The 18,079-nt window shown below is 44.6% G+C and overlaps 1 protein-coding gene across 3 annotated transcripts; it reads right to left on the bottom strand.

Annotated features, from left to right (window-relative positions):
- Positions 1-466: 466 nt before the first annotated feature.
- On the bottom strand, positions 467-17,477 carry LOC133926878 (kinesin-like protein KIN-14M). Of its 3 annotated transcripts, XM_062373021.1 has the most exons (22): positions 17,287-17,477; positions 17,004-17,182; positions 16,829-16,930; positions 15,783-16,008; positions 13,323-13,474; positions 13,134-13,217; positions 12,939-13,016; positions 12,748-12,873; positions 12,609-12,638; positions 10,905-11,606; positions 10,732-10,813; positions 10,550-10,645; positions 10,286-10,465; positions 10,049-10,155; positions 9,756-9,935; positions 9,176-9,339; positions 8,843-9,096; positions 8,599-8,762; positions 8,138-8,329; positions 7,770-8,050; positions 7,438-7,538; positions 467-821 (listed from the first exon to the last, which is right to left on the bottom strand). In XM_062373021.1, exons 1-22 carry the CDS (start codon positions 17,321-17,323, stop codon positions 700-702), a joined length of 3,639 nt encoding a protein of 1,212 aa, XP_062229005.1. In that variant the 5' UTR covers positions 17,324-17,477; the 3' UTR covers positions 467-699. The 3 variants fall into 3 exon arrangements, with proteins under 3 accessions (XP_062229005.1, XP_062229004.1, XP_062229006.1); XM_062373020.1 differs by having other exon boundaries at positions 7,770-8,329; positions 9,176-9,340; positions 9,757-9,935; XM_062373022.1 differs by having other exon boundaries at positions 467-807; positions 7,770-8,329; positions 9,176-9,340; positions 9,757-9,935.
- Between the last annotated feature and the right edge of the window lie 602 nt (positions 17,478-18,079).

Genomic DNA, 18,079 nt, shown 5'->3' with positions numbered 1-18,079 from the left:
CTTTATTAGTTGAATGGCAGCTCTGTTAGGGGGTGCCAGGCCCCCTCCGGCCATGCCGTGGCTTCGCCACTGTGGAACGCCAATATGATCAAATAATGAGCTTCATCCGTTTTGTTCCGCTGCTAGGTGGGCCCGTGTTGTTAGAACCGTGTAGATTTGAAACGAAGTGTGGCTTTGCAAAATGCGGAGCTGGCAGATATGCGATTTTACGAAGCTTGCAGATTTGCAAGGTACATGTTGCTTTATTAAATATACTTATGAAATTATATTCCTATTGAAGTCAAATTATGTAATACTATAAACAACGACAAATCTAGCAATATGATTTTCATTTTGCTACATAGATTGTTTTGAAAATACAGACGATCAAGGTTCAGATGAAAATAATGGAAGGGGTACTTTATTATGCTAAATTTAGCAATTAACAAAGACATGTTGATTGTTCACAAAAACCAGAAAGCATCGCTTCTATTCAACAATTAACAAATATTTATTGCTTGTTTTAACAAATCAACAAATTTTTGTAGTACCGTAACAATACATATGTACAAGAAAAATTACATCCTCACCGGATAGAAAAGAGAATCTATCTCTTTCTTAAAAAAACTATCCAACTATTTTTTTTATCGAACGAATCCAACTGATGTATAAAGTTCATCAAGTGGCATGAAATGCAGAGTGCTGTACAAAAACATAAAACTAGTGCTGGAGCAAATTGATCAAACTTGAGCTATGTCCATCGCTTCGTAGTACTGGACGTTCTTGGTGCAGATATTGCTTGTGTTGTAGCGACTCTTCCTGCTGACACTGCAAAATAATAGCTACAATAAATTATACTATTGTATATATTTGTGATCATGCATATAAGGCTTGAAAGCTTATCTGTGACTCAGAAGTCAGAACACATTGAACTTCACATTATCAAAAAGTGCTCCATTATAGGTAACTGGTAGGTTTAATGCCACGGCCATTCCACCCGAAACTTACGCAATTCAGCAATGCCAATGGTTGGCAATCTACCGACACTTCATCTGTTAGTAAACTGTCTTAGCACATTGCCTCATTCATATGGTTTGATTTTTTTCCACACCTGAATCTACACTTGTTTTGTACGACCAGATCAAACGTTTTTGGAATATAGTGAGTTACTATAGTACATTCTGCTACAGGTTCCCAGTGGTAACCCGTCAGGTATTGGAGTAACTAGTAAGCAATTAGGCAAAGCTTCAAAGGTCGGGAACACCATGACTAAGCTAGAAACTGTTAGGAATATAGAGTTCTTATTCATTACGTATATGTTATTAAAGTTCTTATTATGTACTCCTTTTTTACTCTATATATTACCCTTAAGGGCTAATATTAAATATAAGTTGTTATTTCTAATATGGTATCACAACCATGTTTTTCTCCTCAGGGTGCCGCAACTCGCCCAAGAACCCTAAAAAAAAAATTTGATCGGTTTCTTCCACGTCTGATCTAATCTACCTTCTACTTGTCGCTTGGCTGCCTTGCTTCTTCCCTTGCTTCTCGGCTGCCCGCTGACTCCCTCTTGTCGGTTGGTCACCTGCCTCAAGGGATCTGCCTGCGTCGTGGCTTCGTGGTCGTCGTGCTCACAGCCCCTGCCTCCCATGTACCTGATATAGCTTACTCCTAGGCAAACTTCATTTAACATAGCTTTATCTTGTTCACTTCTATGAAATATTATTGCAAATTGGAATTCTATTTGGAAGGTTGAAGTAAAACTTTTTGGGAAGCATTTAAAGGCATCGAAGCAGTGTTTCTATCATTCTATGCTTAACTCAAAAGAAACTGTATAAAAATTAGTAACCACGCCTCATTAACGTCCTCTTGTTACTTGGACAAGGAATGACCAAAACACACTTATTTAACTTTCAATGGCATTTTAGTTTGTTTTCCTCGAACACGTAGGAGAGCTGCGTGTCATTATATTAAGAAGGAGAAAAAACAGAATACAGAACCGAACCAACAGCCGGGTTAGTTTTTAGTTACATGCACGCCACAGACTTAACCTGCGACCACAACAAAACACTCAAACTAACAAAGAGCGCAACCCTATCATTCCTGTCGCTCCCCAATGTCTAACCTCATCAAAGACGTCACTCAACAGGGACACCATATCGGGCTGAATGCCAACAAAGACGCAACGGTTACGGTGCTTCCAAATGTCCCAAGACACCAAGATGACGAGAGGGTTGAAACCCTTCCGAGCCTCCTTGGGAACTCTAGTTTGCACTTTCCGCCACCATTCCTGGAAGACGAGCTCAAACCCATCCGGCGCCAAAGCCTGCAGGCCAACGCGCTGGAGAGCCCTAAACCAGACGTCTTTGGCAAACACACAAACTGCAAGTAGGTGTTGGATCGTTTCGTCCGTCTGGTCACAAAGCGGGCAGCAGGAGGGATCCTGAAGGCCTCGGCGTGCAAGGCGGTCTGTCGTCCAGCATCCATTGAGCGTGGCCAGCCAGATAAAGAACCTGGCTTGCGACGGCGCCCAAGTCTTCCAGATCCTCTTGTACGGCTCGAAGGCAATGGCACCCATGAAGAACCAGCGATACGCCGAACAGGTGGAGAAAGTGCCAGAAGGCGAGGGCAACCACAGATGCTGGTCGGGGAGTCCCTCCAACAGGTCCGTCCCCTCAAGAGCATCCTAGATCCGTAGGTAGTCGACCAAAGCCAGTCCAGAGAGGCCACCATGGATGTCCCGAATCCACGCTCGATTCTGTAAAAGCCTGAAAGACAGTTCGCCTGGTGATGGCACACTTTGTAACAAATAGCAACAGTTGAGGTGCCATGTCCAAAATGGAGCGACCATGGAGCCAATGATCCGACCAAAACAATGTGGACCTTCCGTCACTCACCACGGTAGACACGAACACCACGAACAGGGCACGGGTGTTGGCATGAACTGAGACACCAAGCATCGCCCATGGCTGATCGGGATGTGTTTTCTGCATCCAAAGCCACCTCATCCAAAGTGACCAACCGAGCACGTCCAGGTTGTGAATGCCTAGGGCACCAAGCTCCCGCGGCCGACATACCCGCTGCCAAGCTACAGCACAGTGGCCACCATGGACATTGCGACGTCCCTTCCACAAGAAAGCCCATCTTCGCTTATTGATTGCTTTAGTCACCCATATGGGCACATCCAAGGCCAGGAGAATGTGGAGAGGAATGGCCGTGAGCACCGCACCAACCAGGACTACTCTGCCAGCGGTATTCAACAACCCCGTCTTCCAACTGGGCAACAGATCGTCAATCTTATCCACAATCGACTGCAAATCAGCCTTGGACAGCATGCAGATCGACAAGGGGACTCCCAGGTCTTGCACGGGAAATCCGAAACCATGCAAGGCAACGCGGAGCGCATAAGAACAAGGCTTGTCTCAGGGCACCTAATAGGGATCACCGAGCTCTTGTGCATATTAGTATACAAACCAGAGGACTCTCCAAAACAATGCAAGATACCTTTGGTGATATATATATCCTGGGCCGATGGATGAATGAAGAGCACCACGTCATCGGCATACATGGAGACTCGATGACCCAAATTCCTATTTGCCAGCGTAAGCAAGAGACCATTGTGTCCAGCTTTGTTGAACAAGGTGTTGAGCACATCTATGACAAGGATGAAGAGCATCGGGGATAAAGGATCACCCTGACGGAGGCCCCTTCGGTCCTCGATTGCCTCACCCGGGTAGCCGTTAAGAAGGACACAGGTGGACGAAGAAGCCAACAAGTTGCAGACCATGGCCCTCCACCGCGCACCGAACTCCAGATGCTCAAGGTTCTCGAGCAAGAAAGGCCAAGAAACAGAGTCGAACGCCTTCGTTATATCTAACTTGATGAGGATCCGAGGCTTCCCTTGACCGTGTAGGAATTTGGCCATGCGCTGAATGAGAAGGAAGTTCTCATGTATACAACGACCTATGACAAAGGTAGACTGGTTCACGGACACAATGGGCTGCAGTTTAGGCGTAAGTTGATTCACCAAGTGTTTGGTGACGAACTTGGCGAAACTATGCACCAGGCTGATCGGGCGGAAGTCGCGGACCTGCACTACGCCCGACGTCTTAGGGATGAGCACCATGAGAGCCGAGTTCAGGAGGTGGAGCTTCCTGGAGTCCCCCCTGTGCAGCGCATGAATTGCCCATAATATCCTCCTTAACGACCGGCCATCAGGATTTGTAGAATCGACCCGTAAAGTCATCCAGCCCCGGCGCCTTGTCCGGCGGCATGCCTTTGATCGTATCCCACACCTCCTCCTCAATGAAAGGTGACTTCAGGACATCCAAGTCGAAGGTGGAGTGATGGAAAGATGGCAAATTAAGGTTGAGCTAGCATTGGTGCGGCTTGCCAATGAGGTCATGGAAGAACTCCCAAATGGCTGATTCCTTATCTTCATGAGAAGTTAGCTCCCGATCTCCCACCTTAAGCATAGCAACGAAGTTCTTTCTTTTGCGAAACCGCGCATGTAAATGGAAGAAGGAAGTATTCACATCTCCTTCTCGCAGCCAAGTGAGTCGAGACCGAGAGCGAGCGATGGATCGCTGTAGAGATGCCAGTGCCAAGCAGTGGCTCTTCAAACGACGGCGCAACCACGCCTCGGCTCCAGCAGAAATTTGGAGTAGGCAATCAGGGAAGAGGCTCTCCCAATCCGCCGTGCAAAACACTCGATTGAGGTGGACCAACATCGGGAGACATGTTCATTCAACGATGTGAACCGTCGACCAAGGAGATTGATCTCATTGAGCTCGACGTCGTCCAGAAAGCGACGAAAGCGACTCATCATGACGTGGTCTACATTAGCATTGTTCTTGTCCGTCGCTATGTAAATTAGGTTGAAATCCCCTGCCACTACCCATGGCCCTGCGCAGACAGAATGCACAACGCGCAGCTCTTGTAGGAAAAGAAGTTTTTCCACATCGAGCTGGGGCCCATACATGGTGGTTAGCCACCAATGCTGCCCATTAACCCCCTCAAATTGCACTGAGACGGAGTAAGAATCGACTCGTGAGGAGATAGCATTGCCCATCCCATGCCTCCAAGCCATCAGCACGCCACCACGCGTCCTAGAGGCTGGCAGCGCAACAAAATGGTCAAAGTCAGCCCCAAGGGCATAGAGAAGGATGGAGAGGGATAAGACGGCGACCTCCATTTCTTGCAAGCAAAAGATATCAGGTTTCACCACTTCTACGACCACACGCACCGAATTGCGGCGCAAACACATGTTGAGACCACGCACATTCCACACAAGGATATTAGAGACATCCATAGGAAGAAATAAACATGCGACCACGATCCAAAACAACCATACAAAGCAACCAACACACAACGGTCAGGAACTCATCCGATCACACTTCTCCGTCGTCCGGCACCGTCCACCCAAAGAGGGCGGCCAGGGTCACCAGGTGGGCACAGGAAAGGGGTTTGGAGAACAAGTTCACATAATCATCTTGCGCCGCCTGGTTTATGCCTTCCCCATCAACTAAGATTCCCAGTTTTCTCATGAGCACCATCTGTGCGTGTCGAACGGCGTTGGCTGGGGCCGAACGATCTTTGCTGGACAGCCTAACGCTCTGCCGGCTAGGCACCGCCAGTGCATGAGATGACCTGGCCCGATGCATGGATGGAGCTGGCGCCGGGAGTACAACGCCCGTGGGCAAGGTCACCATAGCAAAGAATTCCACGACATCTGAACGAAGTGGCGAGGGCGAAATGGACGCATGTGGCACTATCAGGCAACGCCTCTGGTAGACAATGGCACATGTCTTCGGTGGGTATGTCCTCGGACACCATGTCCGCTCACCCTCATCCCGGGAGTGTGCGCCCACAGGTAAGTCCTGGACCCTAACCATGGGAGGTGGATGCACCGGAGAAGAAGGGTGAGGCAAAGAGTCCAAACACACACAGGTTTGGCTAGCCACAACATCCCCTGAAGCGAGCACCACAGGGAGAAGACCGGAGGGGCTCGCAACCAGGGCAATGGCAAACAGCTGCATACCCCGCTTCATGCGACCCAGAAACACCTCATCCAACAAAGGCGCGCGAGCAACTCTTATGGGCCAACAAGATTTGAACCAGGGCCCAAACGTTGGAACTCGGCACACGACCTGCCCAGTTCAAAGTTTTGAAAAACGACGTCGCAGGGAGGTGGCGGTATCCAAACAGTCACAGGTCCTGTCACACGGAGGGCCATGCAACAATCCCGCCCCTCGCACAAAGGTAGCGACCTGCGCACATCCTCAAGAACAGTAGGGCACCGAGATTGGGTCCTGTTCCGTCCACGCCGAGACAGTTGGGCACTGAGATGCGGGGGCCGACATCAGCGGCTCCATACAACGCAGAGAGGAAGGGCGTAGGACACCCTCATGGACCATGGGGTCAAGATGGTCCGGAGATGATCCCAACAGACCATGGAGACCAAGCAGACAAGGTTAGGCGCATGGCCCGTCACCGCCCATGACTCTCCCAATGCCCTTTGCACAGGCATCTTTACAAGCGCCAGAGACATGGCTTTTGCAGGCGCCAAAGTCATAGCATTTGCAGATGTCAAACCACATGACTGAACGGTCAGGGAACCAAACTGAAGTGGGCCTGGCAACGACCAGGAAAGCGACTTCGTCGGCAGGCGGCTGGGCCTGCTGGAGCGCTCCAACGGCGGTGCCTCAACCCGTTGGAACTCGCTGGGAAGGGACCGAGTGGCAGGACCCGAACGAGTACCGACGACCCCGCCCCATGCTCCAACGCAAACATCGCAGCTGACCGAAGGGTCAGGGTATCTCGAAAGCTTAGGCTAGGGGGTGGACCAACCCCGCTGATCGAACACGGGGTAGTTGTTGCCATCGCTGTCCCAAGCATCAGGCGGTGTGCCACCACCGGAGGAGTCTGAAGGCAAGCACCAATAGTGAACTTCTTCGACGTGGATGGCGATCTTGTAACAAAGGCAGATTTGCTTGGACTGGATAATCTCCTCCAGGCGTAGGAAAAGACTGCGTTCCTCGTACTCCTCCACGGGCTCCGGAACGAACAGATCGACTACAGCAGGAATGAGATCCGAATCACCGCACCAGGCTACGACGCAGAAACGACGAAGGTCGGCATTTTAGTTCAGTCGGAGGTATATTTATTATTATCCAATATCCAATATATGATAAGATAAAATTGAATGCAGTAGATCCTCCAACCTTTTTCAGTGGTGTATCACAAATGTCATCAGTATTTTTCCCATATGCCTGTGTTCTTAAATGAATTTATGGAGATTTCCGGTACTTTTTACAGATATCAGATTATACTCTAGAATAGGAATATATTTTCATCAGATGTGTATGGCTGTATATATATATTTTTTTAGAATCATTGCCTTAAGGTATGCATATGAAGAATCCAAAGAAAAAAAAAAAGATTAGCAAGTGAACTGACTTGGAGATCTAGGAGCTGGAGGATCTCTTAGTTTAGGCCACAAGCTAGAAGTTTGAGCTGTTTTCGGTGTTGTCTTCTGAACTCGAGTGGCCACCTTAGACCTGTATGAGGACAAATATGTGCTTATAACTCAAAAATAGTTAAGACAAAAGGCCAAAGAAACAAATAGAGTTAGCCAATTTTAGCACCGACTCTGATTGCATGAATACTTCTATTAAATGCTAATAATATGTAATTTAGGTTGAAAAGAATGATAGTCGTTAAGAAAACATATCTATATTATGAAAACATAATGTTATGAATTTTCACTATCAATAACTGAGAACACTTACAATCGATCGTTTGGAGTTCTTGGTGCCTTCTCTTGCTCTTTCAGAGTGCTAGATGTTTTTTCCTGCTCTGGGAAGAGCGTCAACTCAACCACACTGCTTATTGAACCATCGGTCTCTGTACCCATGGAAAGACCACTGTCTGATATATCGCTTAACCTCTCCTCTGAATTAGCATAGCCAAAGGAAGCTAGCTCAGGGTTAGCAGAATTTTGACCCATCTCACCTACAGAGAGCATGGGAGGTCCCATAATGCCCCTCTGCGGTCGGATATCATCAACAGACTGCATAGAACCAGATTCAGAGTGCCTGTCACTGATGTCAGAGAAGTTATCAGCATCAGAGCCAGCCCTACTGCCAATGCTCGTTACCTTTCCACCAGATGCCGTTCTTCGATGTTGGATTTTGCTTCCTAAAGAAGCTATGCCTGGAGAGGAGGATGAATGTTTTAATGGGGAATCGGCACGTTTTATTGTCCTGGCCCTTGGAGTTTGTGTCTTGAGTAATTTTAATCTGTTGATTTCCTCATCTTTCTTTGCAATTTTATGTTTGAGCAGTGAGAGCTGCAAGGTGCAAGGGATATTAGATATCAAATGATGTCTGAAGTGCTGGTCAGAAGAATGGTATTTGCAATTTTGCATTCACTTTGAAAGAAGAAAAAGAAAAGTCTAATTGCATCTCATGCGGAGCTAAATCATATTTTTACACGATCATTTTGTACAGAGGAATGATGGTGGAGTATAGAAAATAGACATTGGTAAATGGTAATCATATATATTGCCCTCGTATGAATAAGAAAGAGATAGGCAAAAGGAAAAGAGAAATTTGTCACCTGTTCCATAAATTCTCTGATATCGTTGCCCTCTTTATTGGCCTTTGCAGCACCTAGTTCCACTCCGGAAACCCTTTCAGCAAACTTTAAAGTACTTATAGTCTCTAAATACGATGAAACATCTGGGTTCATCTGCACAAACATCAAGGTTTTTGCATGGTCGCCTGCAGATAATTTTTTTTAGTTAAGTGACAACGTACCATGTAAATCAATGGTATATAGAACAATCAGCAATGGTAAGCACCCAAAGAACTTTGCAGGACTTGCGTAAGTTTGCTGTTCCGGTACGGTACATGAGCATTTTTCTGTGATAGAGAAAATATGACATCTCCCAGAGCAGACAAAGATTTGTTGATGTGTTGTGCTTCTTTGAGTCTATCGCCTGTAGCAGCAGAACGGTCCACCCTCTCACTCCCAGCAAGATCAACAAGATGTAGTGCGCCACGCAAAGTAGCTCCAGTTTTCAGATCTACACCTCGAATGTGTATAGTGACAACACTGCACAATTAATCAAATTAATCCTGTTTTGAAGAATCAGAAGAAAAACATAACTGGATTATGGAACATGACAATTAACCTGTGAGATCTGCTGCTTCTTTCGTTCAATGCAGTTGAACCCACTGCTCTGTTTGCAAGTCCTGTTCTCATTAACTCGATAACATCGGTCGTTGATTTAACAGGATGCAACGTTGCATCAGGAACAGCAAGCCCGTTGGGTTGGCTGGTATTCAAAATCCCCAGCGTGTGCAAGTTAAAGGAAAAGGAGAATGCTCTTAACATCAGTTCAATTTGTAAGCATGCGAAGGTTTAAAGGGATGTGTTAAATTTTTTAACTTAAATTTCGGAGTAATAACTTTGTGCAGAGGCCGGAATAATTTTATTCCTTCATCTAAAAAAAAGGGATGTGTTAAAACAAGATGATCATATAACCAAGTTTCTACATATGTTCACTTGAACTGAATTAACTAACTAAACTAGTTCATAGCCAGGCCTAGGTTCCAGTTGTATGTATACTGATCACATCAGAAGAGGAGATTAATACGTACGCATAACAAATAAAGGTGAGTATCATAAGCTACATGCAGAAAGTGTATGCCATAATTTGTGAATCCAACAAATGATTCCATCATTGTAATCCTACAGGAAAAAAAAGGATATTTCTTCTCTGAACCATTGCTGCAAAGGAGATCACGGATTTGTTCGTTGTATATCTCAATCATTTGAACGCTAATTTCATACATGATTGTGTCACCACGATTGTGTGAGATATGGAACAGGTCATTCAGAGCTCTGTAATTGACACCCTGTTCCTTCTCGGTTGCATTTTCAGGTCCAGTCTGCCATATTTGCAGAAAGAAAAGGCCACAATGATAAACTATAATTTATAAAAGCTCATTTTTTTATAAAAGAAGCAAATCAAATGAAGATTATTATATGTAGTGCTTCGTACCATTGTGTATGTTTTCCCCGATCCAGTTTGACCATATGCAAAAATGCAAACATTATAGCCATCAAGAACTGATCTGATTAGTGGTTGTATATCCTTGAACACCTCATCTAGAAAAAGGGGGAAAAAGGCATATGCTGTATATTAGCACTGAAAAAAATATGATCCTTGCCAGATACAATAAAGTTATAAATATCAAAAGCACATGAGATATTGCATAGGTCACATTTTCATTTGTACCTTGAGAAGCAGTGGGCCCAAGAACCTTGTTGAATTTGAACGACTTGCTCCCTTCCTTTCCCTGTCGTGTGGGGTTCCCTATAATCAGTTCACCATTATCACCAACATATTCAATCGTAGTAGATTTCTGATCCTCCCCAGGAAGAAAAGGTCTTATCCGGCAATAGACTCTTATATTTCCTGGTCAACAAATAAGCACTCTTAACAATTGATACAATTAAGGAGATGACCATATAAAAAAACTTATCTTGTTTGGACAGTCACCTTTTAGCTCCTGAATCTCATTGAACAATCTTCTATTTTCTTCAAGAGCGGCATGATAATTTTCAGCATCATTTATCAGCACATTAAGATTTTGTCCTGCAGAATTTGAATGGAAATGCAAGTTAAATGGCAATTACAGTAATTATATGTGGAATAAAATCACCAGTTGCACCGATTCTTACCAAGGCCACTAAGTTCTTCAGACCATCTTTTCTGGCAGTTTTGGATTTCATGCCTAATGGAAACAGAAGACAACCTCAAATCCTGATAGGGTAGAAGTTTTAATTTTAATTGATGACTTATGAAGCCTTAAAAGAAACACCAAGAACAAAAAAGTAATTTAACCAATCAATACCTGGATATTCTGTATTTGCAGACCTACAAATTGGTTCACCATGATTTCCTTCAGCTCCCAAGTTTCGATTCTTGATTTTAACAATTCCTCAAGATCTCTTCCTCTCTTTCTAGAACCTTTGAGCAAGAGCTCTACTTCTTTTATTCTATGTTCGAACGCTTCATTTGCCTGCAAAGCTCTACTCTCCAGTTCTTGAATATGTGTCTTATGAGCTCTTCTTGCTACTGCAAGCTCTTGCCTGAGTTTTGATATTATATTGTCACTGTTCTCCTTGTCCTTTAGGAGCTTAAGCACGTCTTCCTTGGTAGATTCTAACAGGCTTTGGCTCTCTTCATACGACGATTTCACAGCTTCTAATTCGAGCTTTAGTTTCATAATTGTATGGTTACTGCCTTCTTTTTCCTTCATCATCCTAATGATTTCATCGTTATACGTAACTGATATAGCTACATGTTCCTCTGCTGATTGATTTCTGTCATCAACCTTGCCTGTCTTCAAGCTAACCTTATCTTCCTTCTCCTTCATCAGCATAACCATTTCTTCCTTCTCTTTCATCAATCTAATTATGTCTTCCTTGTCTTTCAACAGTCTAGCCATATCTTCCTTATCCTTTATCAATCTAGTTACGTCTTCCTTGTCCTTCATCAAGCTTGACATATCTTTGACGACTAATTGTCTTTCTTCAATTTTTCCTTTCTCCATCTGTAGAGCAAAAGTGTATTATAAGCAATTTAATCAACTGTAAGTTCAATATATAGCTTCTCAAATATGTGGCGGCCATGCCTGTGAGGAGTTTTGCTTCTGCTAGAACGTGGATTCTTTGAGAAGTTGTAGGAAAGAGGCTTAAGCTTTTTCACACAAAGGGGGATAAAGTTAAGCCGCACTCTGTTCAGCAAAGCTTAATCTTGTGGTGGCTTTAAGCTGAATCTCCCTAGATCGCGATGGACTATCAACGCTCTAACGGGTTATTTGGTTACAAGCTCTTTTGCAATAAACTCGTAACCACTCTGAAGATAAGATACACACGTGTTGACTTGCTAGAGCAGGTCACCAGGTCATCCCTGAAGAAGTTAACTACTCTCTCCCGAAATAAACATTAAACTACCAAATTACCACTTTTACGCTTAGCTGAAACAGCATCTGCACATACCTAGTAATCTTTACTTAAGAAAGGTGTATAAGGTCAATACGAGTCAGATTTTATATTAATGCACGTGCTTAATGAGCCCGTACATATCAAATTAGCAATAGTGGTAACTGTGCTTAATGAAACTTCTGGAGAAAAATATCACTTCACTGTATATAGTATTAGGGATTTAGTATACATATACATCAAGATGGGCCACCTGGGCCATGGACCTTATGGGCTACATATAAATATATGTCTATTGTATACATACACATATACTTAACACTTAATACCATCCATAGTTTAACTTCATACAACACATTTTAAATGACAGTACTAAATTATCGTCTTTTTTCTAATTTTCTATGCAGTAAAATGTATTTATATCCCAGGTACAAAGAGGGGCAAAGCTTTTGTGTATACTAAAAGAAGCGCTACTTTTATGAGGATTGAAAGAACACATCCACAATTTAGATCAAATGAAAAATTCGAGAGCAAATAGCAAAACTCGATTAAACTATATGCAAAGGATAGTAATCTGAACAAGCAACCGGTTTTCAGAAGAAAAAACAAACCTTCAACTGGAGCACATGATCTGCAGCAACCTGAAAAGCAATATAGGAAACTATATAAGAAAGGAGATTGGTTATTCATATTAGAAGGTTTCAACAGTAAACTGGAACTCATATTAAGATCACCATCACCAAACTTTACATGTGCTTTTCCGTTTGTTGCACTTGAGTTTACTTGTGTTTGTCCATTTGTCCCGCTTGCTAGTGCCTCTAGCACTCTTATCCTTGATTTATATTTCTCTTCACGTGCTCTCATAAGGTTATTTTGCTGCATACAAGTAACGATCACAACAGGAATAATATGATAAATAAGTATGAATAAGTTCTCCTTACATTTCTTATGTGTTCCGCCTGAGTAGAAATGCGCCGTTCAATCTCCACTATGACCTTTCTCAGCAAGCAAGCGATATGCTGTGCAAAGAATGTTATCTTTTTATTCACGAAGATGAAATAAGTTTAAAACAAAAGGTATCGAAGTTTTCAAGTATGAAAAGAAACAACTAACTGCATTGCTTTTGAGTAGCCTACATAAGGAATTTCTTCGTTCTTCTTCTCAACGATCTCGTCAAGGATGCCATTCACAAAACTCAAAAGTGACTGGGTAGGGGCATTCTGCAAAATTGATACCATGATGCAAAGAATTAAAAAAAAACCAGAATTTGTCCCAAAATGATTATCTCAAGTACATCTCATAAAGAATTACTATATTGCACTTACATCCAAGCTGGTGGATTTCATCATCTCCAAAATTTTAGAAGTAGGCATATCAGAATAAACTCCTTGTCTCAGATGGAAGACTTCATGAAAATTGTGTCCAGAATGTCTTGTTATCGAAGATAGTTCAGACCGTGATATTGGAGATGATGGTTCTACAATAAGAAATATATTTTAAGTGATAAGCGATCTTGCTTCATATCAAGCTCCAATTGTGAGAACTAAGGATCAATAATCGTATGAATTTAATTATGTGCACAATATGTGGATAAAGATGGCGACTTGCATTCGGAAGGTGGCTTCCGAGGAGTTTGGGGTGATGAGGGGAAGTAGAAGCGAAGCGAAAGATACCTGGTGGTGGAACGAGGATGTCCAGAAGGCTATCAAGGAGAAGAAAGAATGTTTCAAACGCCTACACTTGGACAGGAGTGTTGACAACGTAGAGAAGTACAAGGTGGCGAAGAAGACCGCAAAGCGAGCAGTGAGTGAAGCAAGAGGTCGGGCGTATGAGGACCTCTACCAGCGGCTAAACACGAAGGAAGGGGAAAGGGACATCTATAAGATGGCCAAGATCCGTGAGAGGAAGACGAGGGATGTCAACCAAGTCAAATGCATCAAGGATGGGACAGATCGACTTCTGGTGAAGGAAGATGAGATTAAGAATAGATGGCGAGAGTACTTCGACCAGCTGTTCAATGGAGGAGGTGAGAGCTCTTCCATTGAGCTGGACGACTCCTTTGATGATGCCAACAGGCGTTTTGTACGAAGGATTCAGGAGTTTGAGATCAAGGAGGCTTTAAAAAGGATGAAAGGAGGCAAGGCAATGGGCCCTGATGGTATCCCTATTGAGGTGTGGAGATGCCTTGGAGACATAGCAATTGTATGGCTAACTAAGCTTTTCAACCTTATTTTTTGGGCAAACAAGATGCCCGAAGAATGGAGGCGGAGTATATTAGTACCAATCTTCAAGAATAAGGGGGATATTCAAAGTTGTACTAATTACCGTGGGATTAAGCTGATGAGCCATACGATGAAGCTATGGGAGAGAGTCATTGAACACCGCTTACGAAGAATGACAAGCATGACCAAAAATCAGTTTTGTTTCATGCCTGGGAGGTCGATCATGGAAGCTATCTTCTTGGTACGACAACTTATGGAGAGATACAGGGAGCAAAAGAAGGACTTGCATATGGTGTTCATTGACTTAGAGAAGGCCTACGATAAGATACCGCGGAATGTTATGTGGTGGGTCTTGGAGAAGCACAAAGTCCCAACAAAGTATATTACCCTTATCAAGGATATGTACGATAATGTTGTGACAAGTGTTCGGACAAGCGATGGTGACACCGATGATTTTCCAATTAGAATAGGACTGCACCAAGGGTCAGCTTTGAGCCTTTATCTTTTTGCTTTGGTGATGGATGAGGTCACAAGGGATATACAAGGTGATATCCCATGGTGTATGCTCTTTGCAGATGATGTGGTGCTAGTCGACGATAGTCGGACGGGGGTAAATGGAAAGTTGGAGCTGTGGAGACAGACCTTGGAGTCGAAGGGTTTTAGGCTTAGTAGAACTAAAACTGAGTACATGAGGTGCGATTTTAGTACTACTAGGCACGAGGAGGATGAGGTTTGCCTTGACGGGCAGGTGATACCTCAGAAGGATACCTTTCGATATTTGGGGTCGATGCTGCAGAAGGATGGTGAAATCGATGAAGATGTGAGCCATCGAATCAAAGCCGGGTGGATGAAGTGGCGCCAAGCTTCCGGCGTCCTCTGCGACAAGAGAGTACCACAGAAGCTAAAAGGCAGGTTCTATAGGACGGCAATTAGACCTGCGATGTTGTATGGCGCAGAATGTTGGCCAACTAAAAGGCAACATGTCCAACGGTTGAGTGTAGCGGAGATGCGCATGTTGAGATGGATGTGTGGCCACACAAGAAAGGATCGGGTTCGGAATGAGGACATACGTGATAGAGTTGGTGTAGCACCAATTGAAGAGAAGCTTGTCCAACATCGTTTAAGATGGTTTGGGCATATACAACGCAGACCCTCAGAAGCGCCTGTACATAGCGGAAGAATAAAGCGTGCGGATAATGTCAAGAGAGGTCGAGGTAGACCAAACTTGACATGGGAGGACTCTGTAAAGAGGGATCTGAAAGACTGGAATATCACCAAAGAACTAGCCATGGACAGGGGTGCGTGGAAGTTAGCTATCTACGTGCCAGAGCCATAACTAGACTTGCAAGATCTTATGGGTTTTATCTCTAGCCTACCCCAACTTGTTTGGGACTGAAAGGCTTTGTTGTTGTTGTTGTTGTTGCACATTACTACACTTTGACCACTAAATATGCTTTGTTCTACATTTTCTTTTTGCAGAAATAATGGAACAGCCTGCATAATTTTCCCTGTAGCCCTCAAAGTGTTACTGATGAAAGCTTTGACATGTAGATAATATCTCACCTGACGTAGCCGGACTTTTGGGGACCTTTTGTAGGTTCACTTTCATTTGTTTCCTCTCTTCTCCAAATTCAGAGTTTTGTGTACCATGACCATTCTCCTTTATGGGAAACTCCATGCTGTGCATCCTATCCTTTTCTTCAAGGCTACAATGCAAGCCTTCCCCAACATGGGAGCCAAACCGATCCCTTAGTGCAAGAAGACAGACGATCACAGCCGACATTGGGCCCTAGATGGATGCCAATAATGTCAATCGAATGAGGACTGGTAGATAAATCTTTATATTGCAGAAAGAGCTGGAAACACCAGCAATGTTTTGTCGCAATATTGCACAACAGACAACTATTGTCAGAACATCACCATCGTACTTCCAATATGGCATCACATTGGAACATGGCTAAAGTTCATATTAAAATATTATAAACTTCATCATTGGAGAACTGATTAATTAGAAAGATTGTGTCCAGCTCGACAATTAAGTTGCCGTGAGAAGTTTGCATACATAATATTCGCAGACTCTTAATTCATTTTAGTCCAGAACTAATTTCTATGGACTATGGACTTATCATCGATTTCATTATAAACTGAACCTCAGATAGCAACAGGAAGAGGTGGAAATATTGAAACATAGAGTATGTGTCATTTGGTTAACAAGCATCATGCTAGTTGAATCACATCTCATAATTTTGAGAAATCATTTTTTGTCTTGAGAATAGGATAGTAACGTAAGCCGCATCCAGCGTCCACAACCAGTACAAGTAGAAAAGGACAAGATTATTGTGTCATCTGGCCAATCAACAAACCGAACAATCATAATAATCGACCACCTACAGCGAAAACAGAGTTCCATCTTCTTCGACGGGAAGCTCTACCCACAGCAATCACTTCTAACTAAAATCTTCTTTGACTGAACATTCTACCGCACAGCAATCACTTGTAAAATCCCTATCTGCGCGTGAATGGATAATCCAAATTCCAAAATATTGTCACACAAAAGTCACAACTAAACCCAAGCAATTGCTGGTTCAATGGAGAACACGTGCACGTACCCTGTCGAGGTCCGAGGCGGCGAAACTGGGAAGGCCCATCCGCTCCACAGCTGCGACGAACCTCCCGACATCGCCCCCCGCCGCCGCCGCGGAGGCACCTCCCTGCAGCAGCGACGATCAGGACCGCGCAAAACCGAAACAGAGGCGCGGCGGTACATAGGGATCGACAACCTACCTCGTCGGGCGTAGAACCGAGCCCGCGGAGCGCCGCGCAGAGCAGCGCGCCATCGGCGAGCGCGGCCCTGAGCTCGTCGTCCGAGGCGCGCGGCGGGGGGAGCGGCAGCCCCGAGCCCGCGAGCAGCGCGCGCAGCCACGTGACCGCCTCCGATCGCCGCCGCCGCTCTCGCCTCTCCGCTGCGAACAAACAGGAAAAGGAACCAGTCCGTTGTAAACATCGCGCGCGGCTGAACAAAATCTGTGAGGATGAGGGTACGACAGCCAGCAAAGAGGGGTCTTACGGGATTGGGCGCCGCGGTCCGCGGCGCCGGCGGACATGGGAAGCCGAAGTCGAGCCGCCGGGCGCCCGAGAGGTGGGGGATTCGAATTGGGCCCGGAGGCAGAGGCGGAGGCGTTTGACCCACCCGAGGAGAGGGGAGCGCGCGCGGGAGACGTGGGCGAGTGGGCAACGTGCGGGGCGGGGAGACGAGATGGCTGCTCTTTCTTTTTAACATTTTCCTTTCTGTCCTTTTGCAATCTTTATAATTCGGTCCTATTTTGAATTAAGTGGAGGTGTCTGCAAGTTCACCATTTTTATGAACTTCTTCAAATACTCCTCTCTTCTCCCCGTTCATTCCGTAGGCCATCGCCCAACCGCCTCACACCCACATCCTACGTTCCTTCCACAAACCTCCTCGCATTGTCAGAACTCTAGTACCTCCTCATATGTAAATTTCATTTTGTTCAGGGGGAATTGTGGTAACTGGAACAAAAAGGAAAGGTGGCAGCACCGAAAGTACGTGTGGACGGTGGTTGTTGAACTGACTCCAGCAACGGCCACCGGCCCATTTCACCATCAAATGGCGCGCGGTGCCCGTGCCCGATTTGACGGCCCGCAGTTTTTCCGGCGACTCACACCTCGGCGAATCACCGCCAAATAACAGGTGTTCACGGAAACACTGGTGTATCATTTTAAAAAGAAATCTACGTACAACTTTAAGATCTGGCGATAAATTATTAGATATATGATCTAGCCTTTTATAATTAAGAAAATTTTGAAATAAATCTTAAAGGCCAAACTAAATAAGACAGTAG

Source organism: Phragmites australis, chromosome 8 (assembly GCF_958298935.1).
Source record: "Phragmites australis chromosome 8, lpPhrAust1.1, whole genome shotgun sequence".
NCBI lineage: Eukaryota > Viridiplantae > Streptophyta > Magnoliopsida > Poales > Poaceae > Phragmites > Phragmites australis.
Note: the sequence above shows the minus strand (reverse complement) of the source record. Positions and strands in the feature narration are given on the sequence as shown.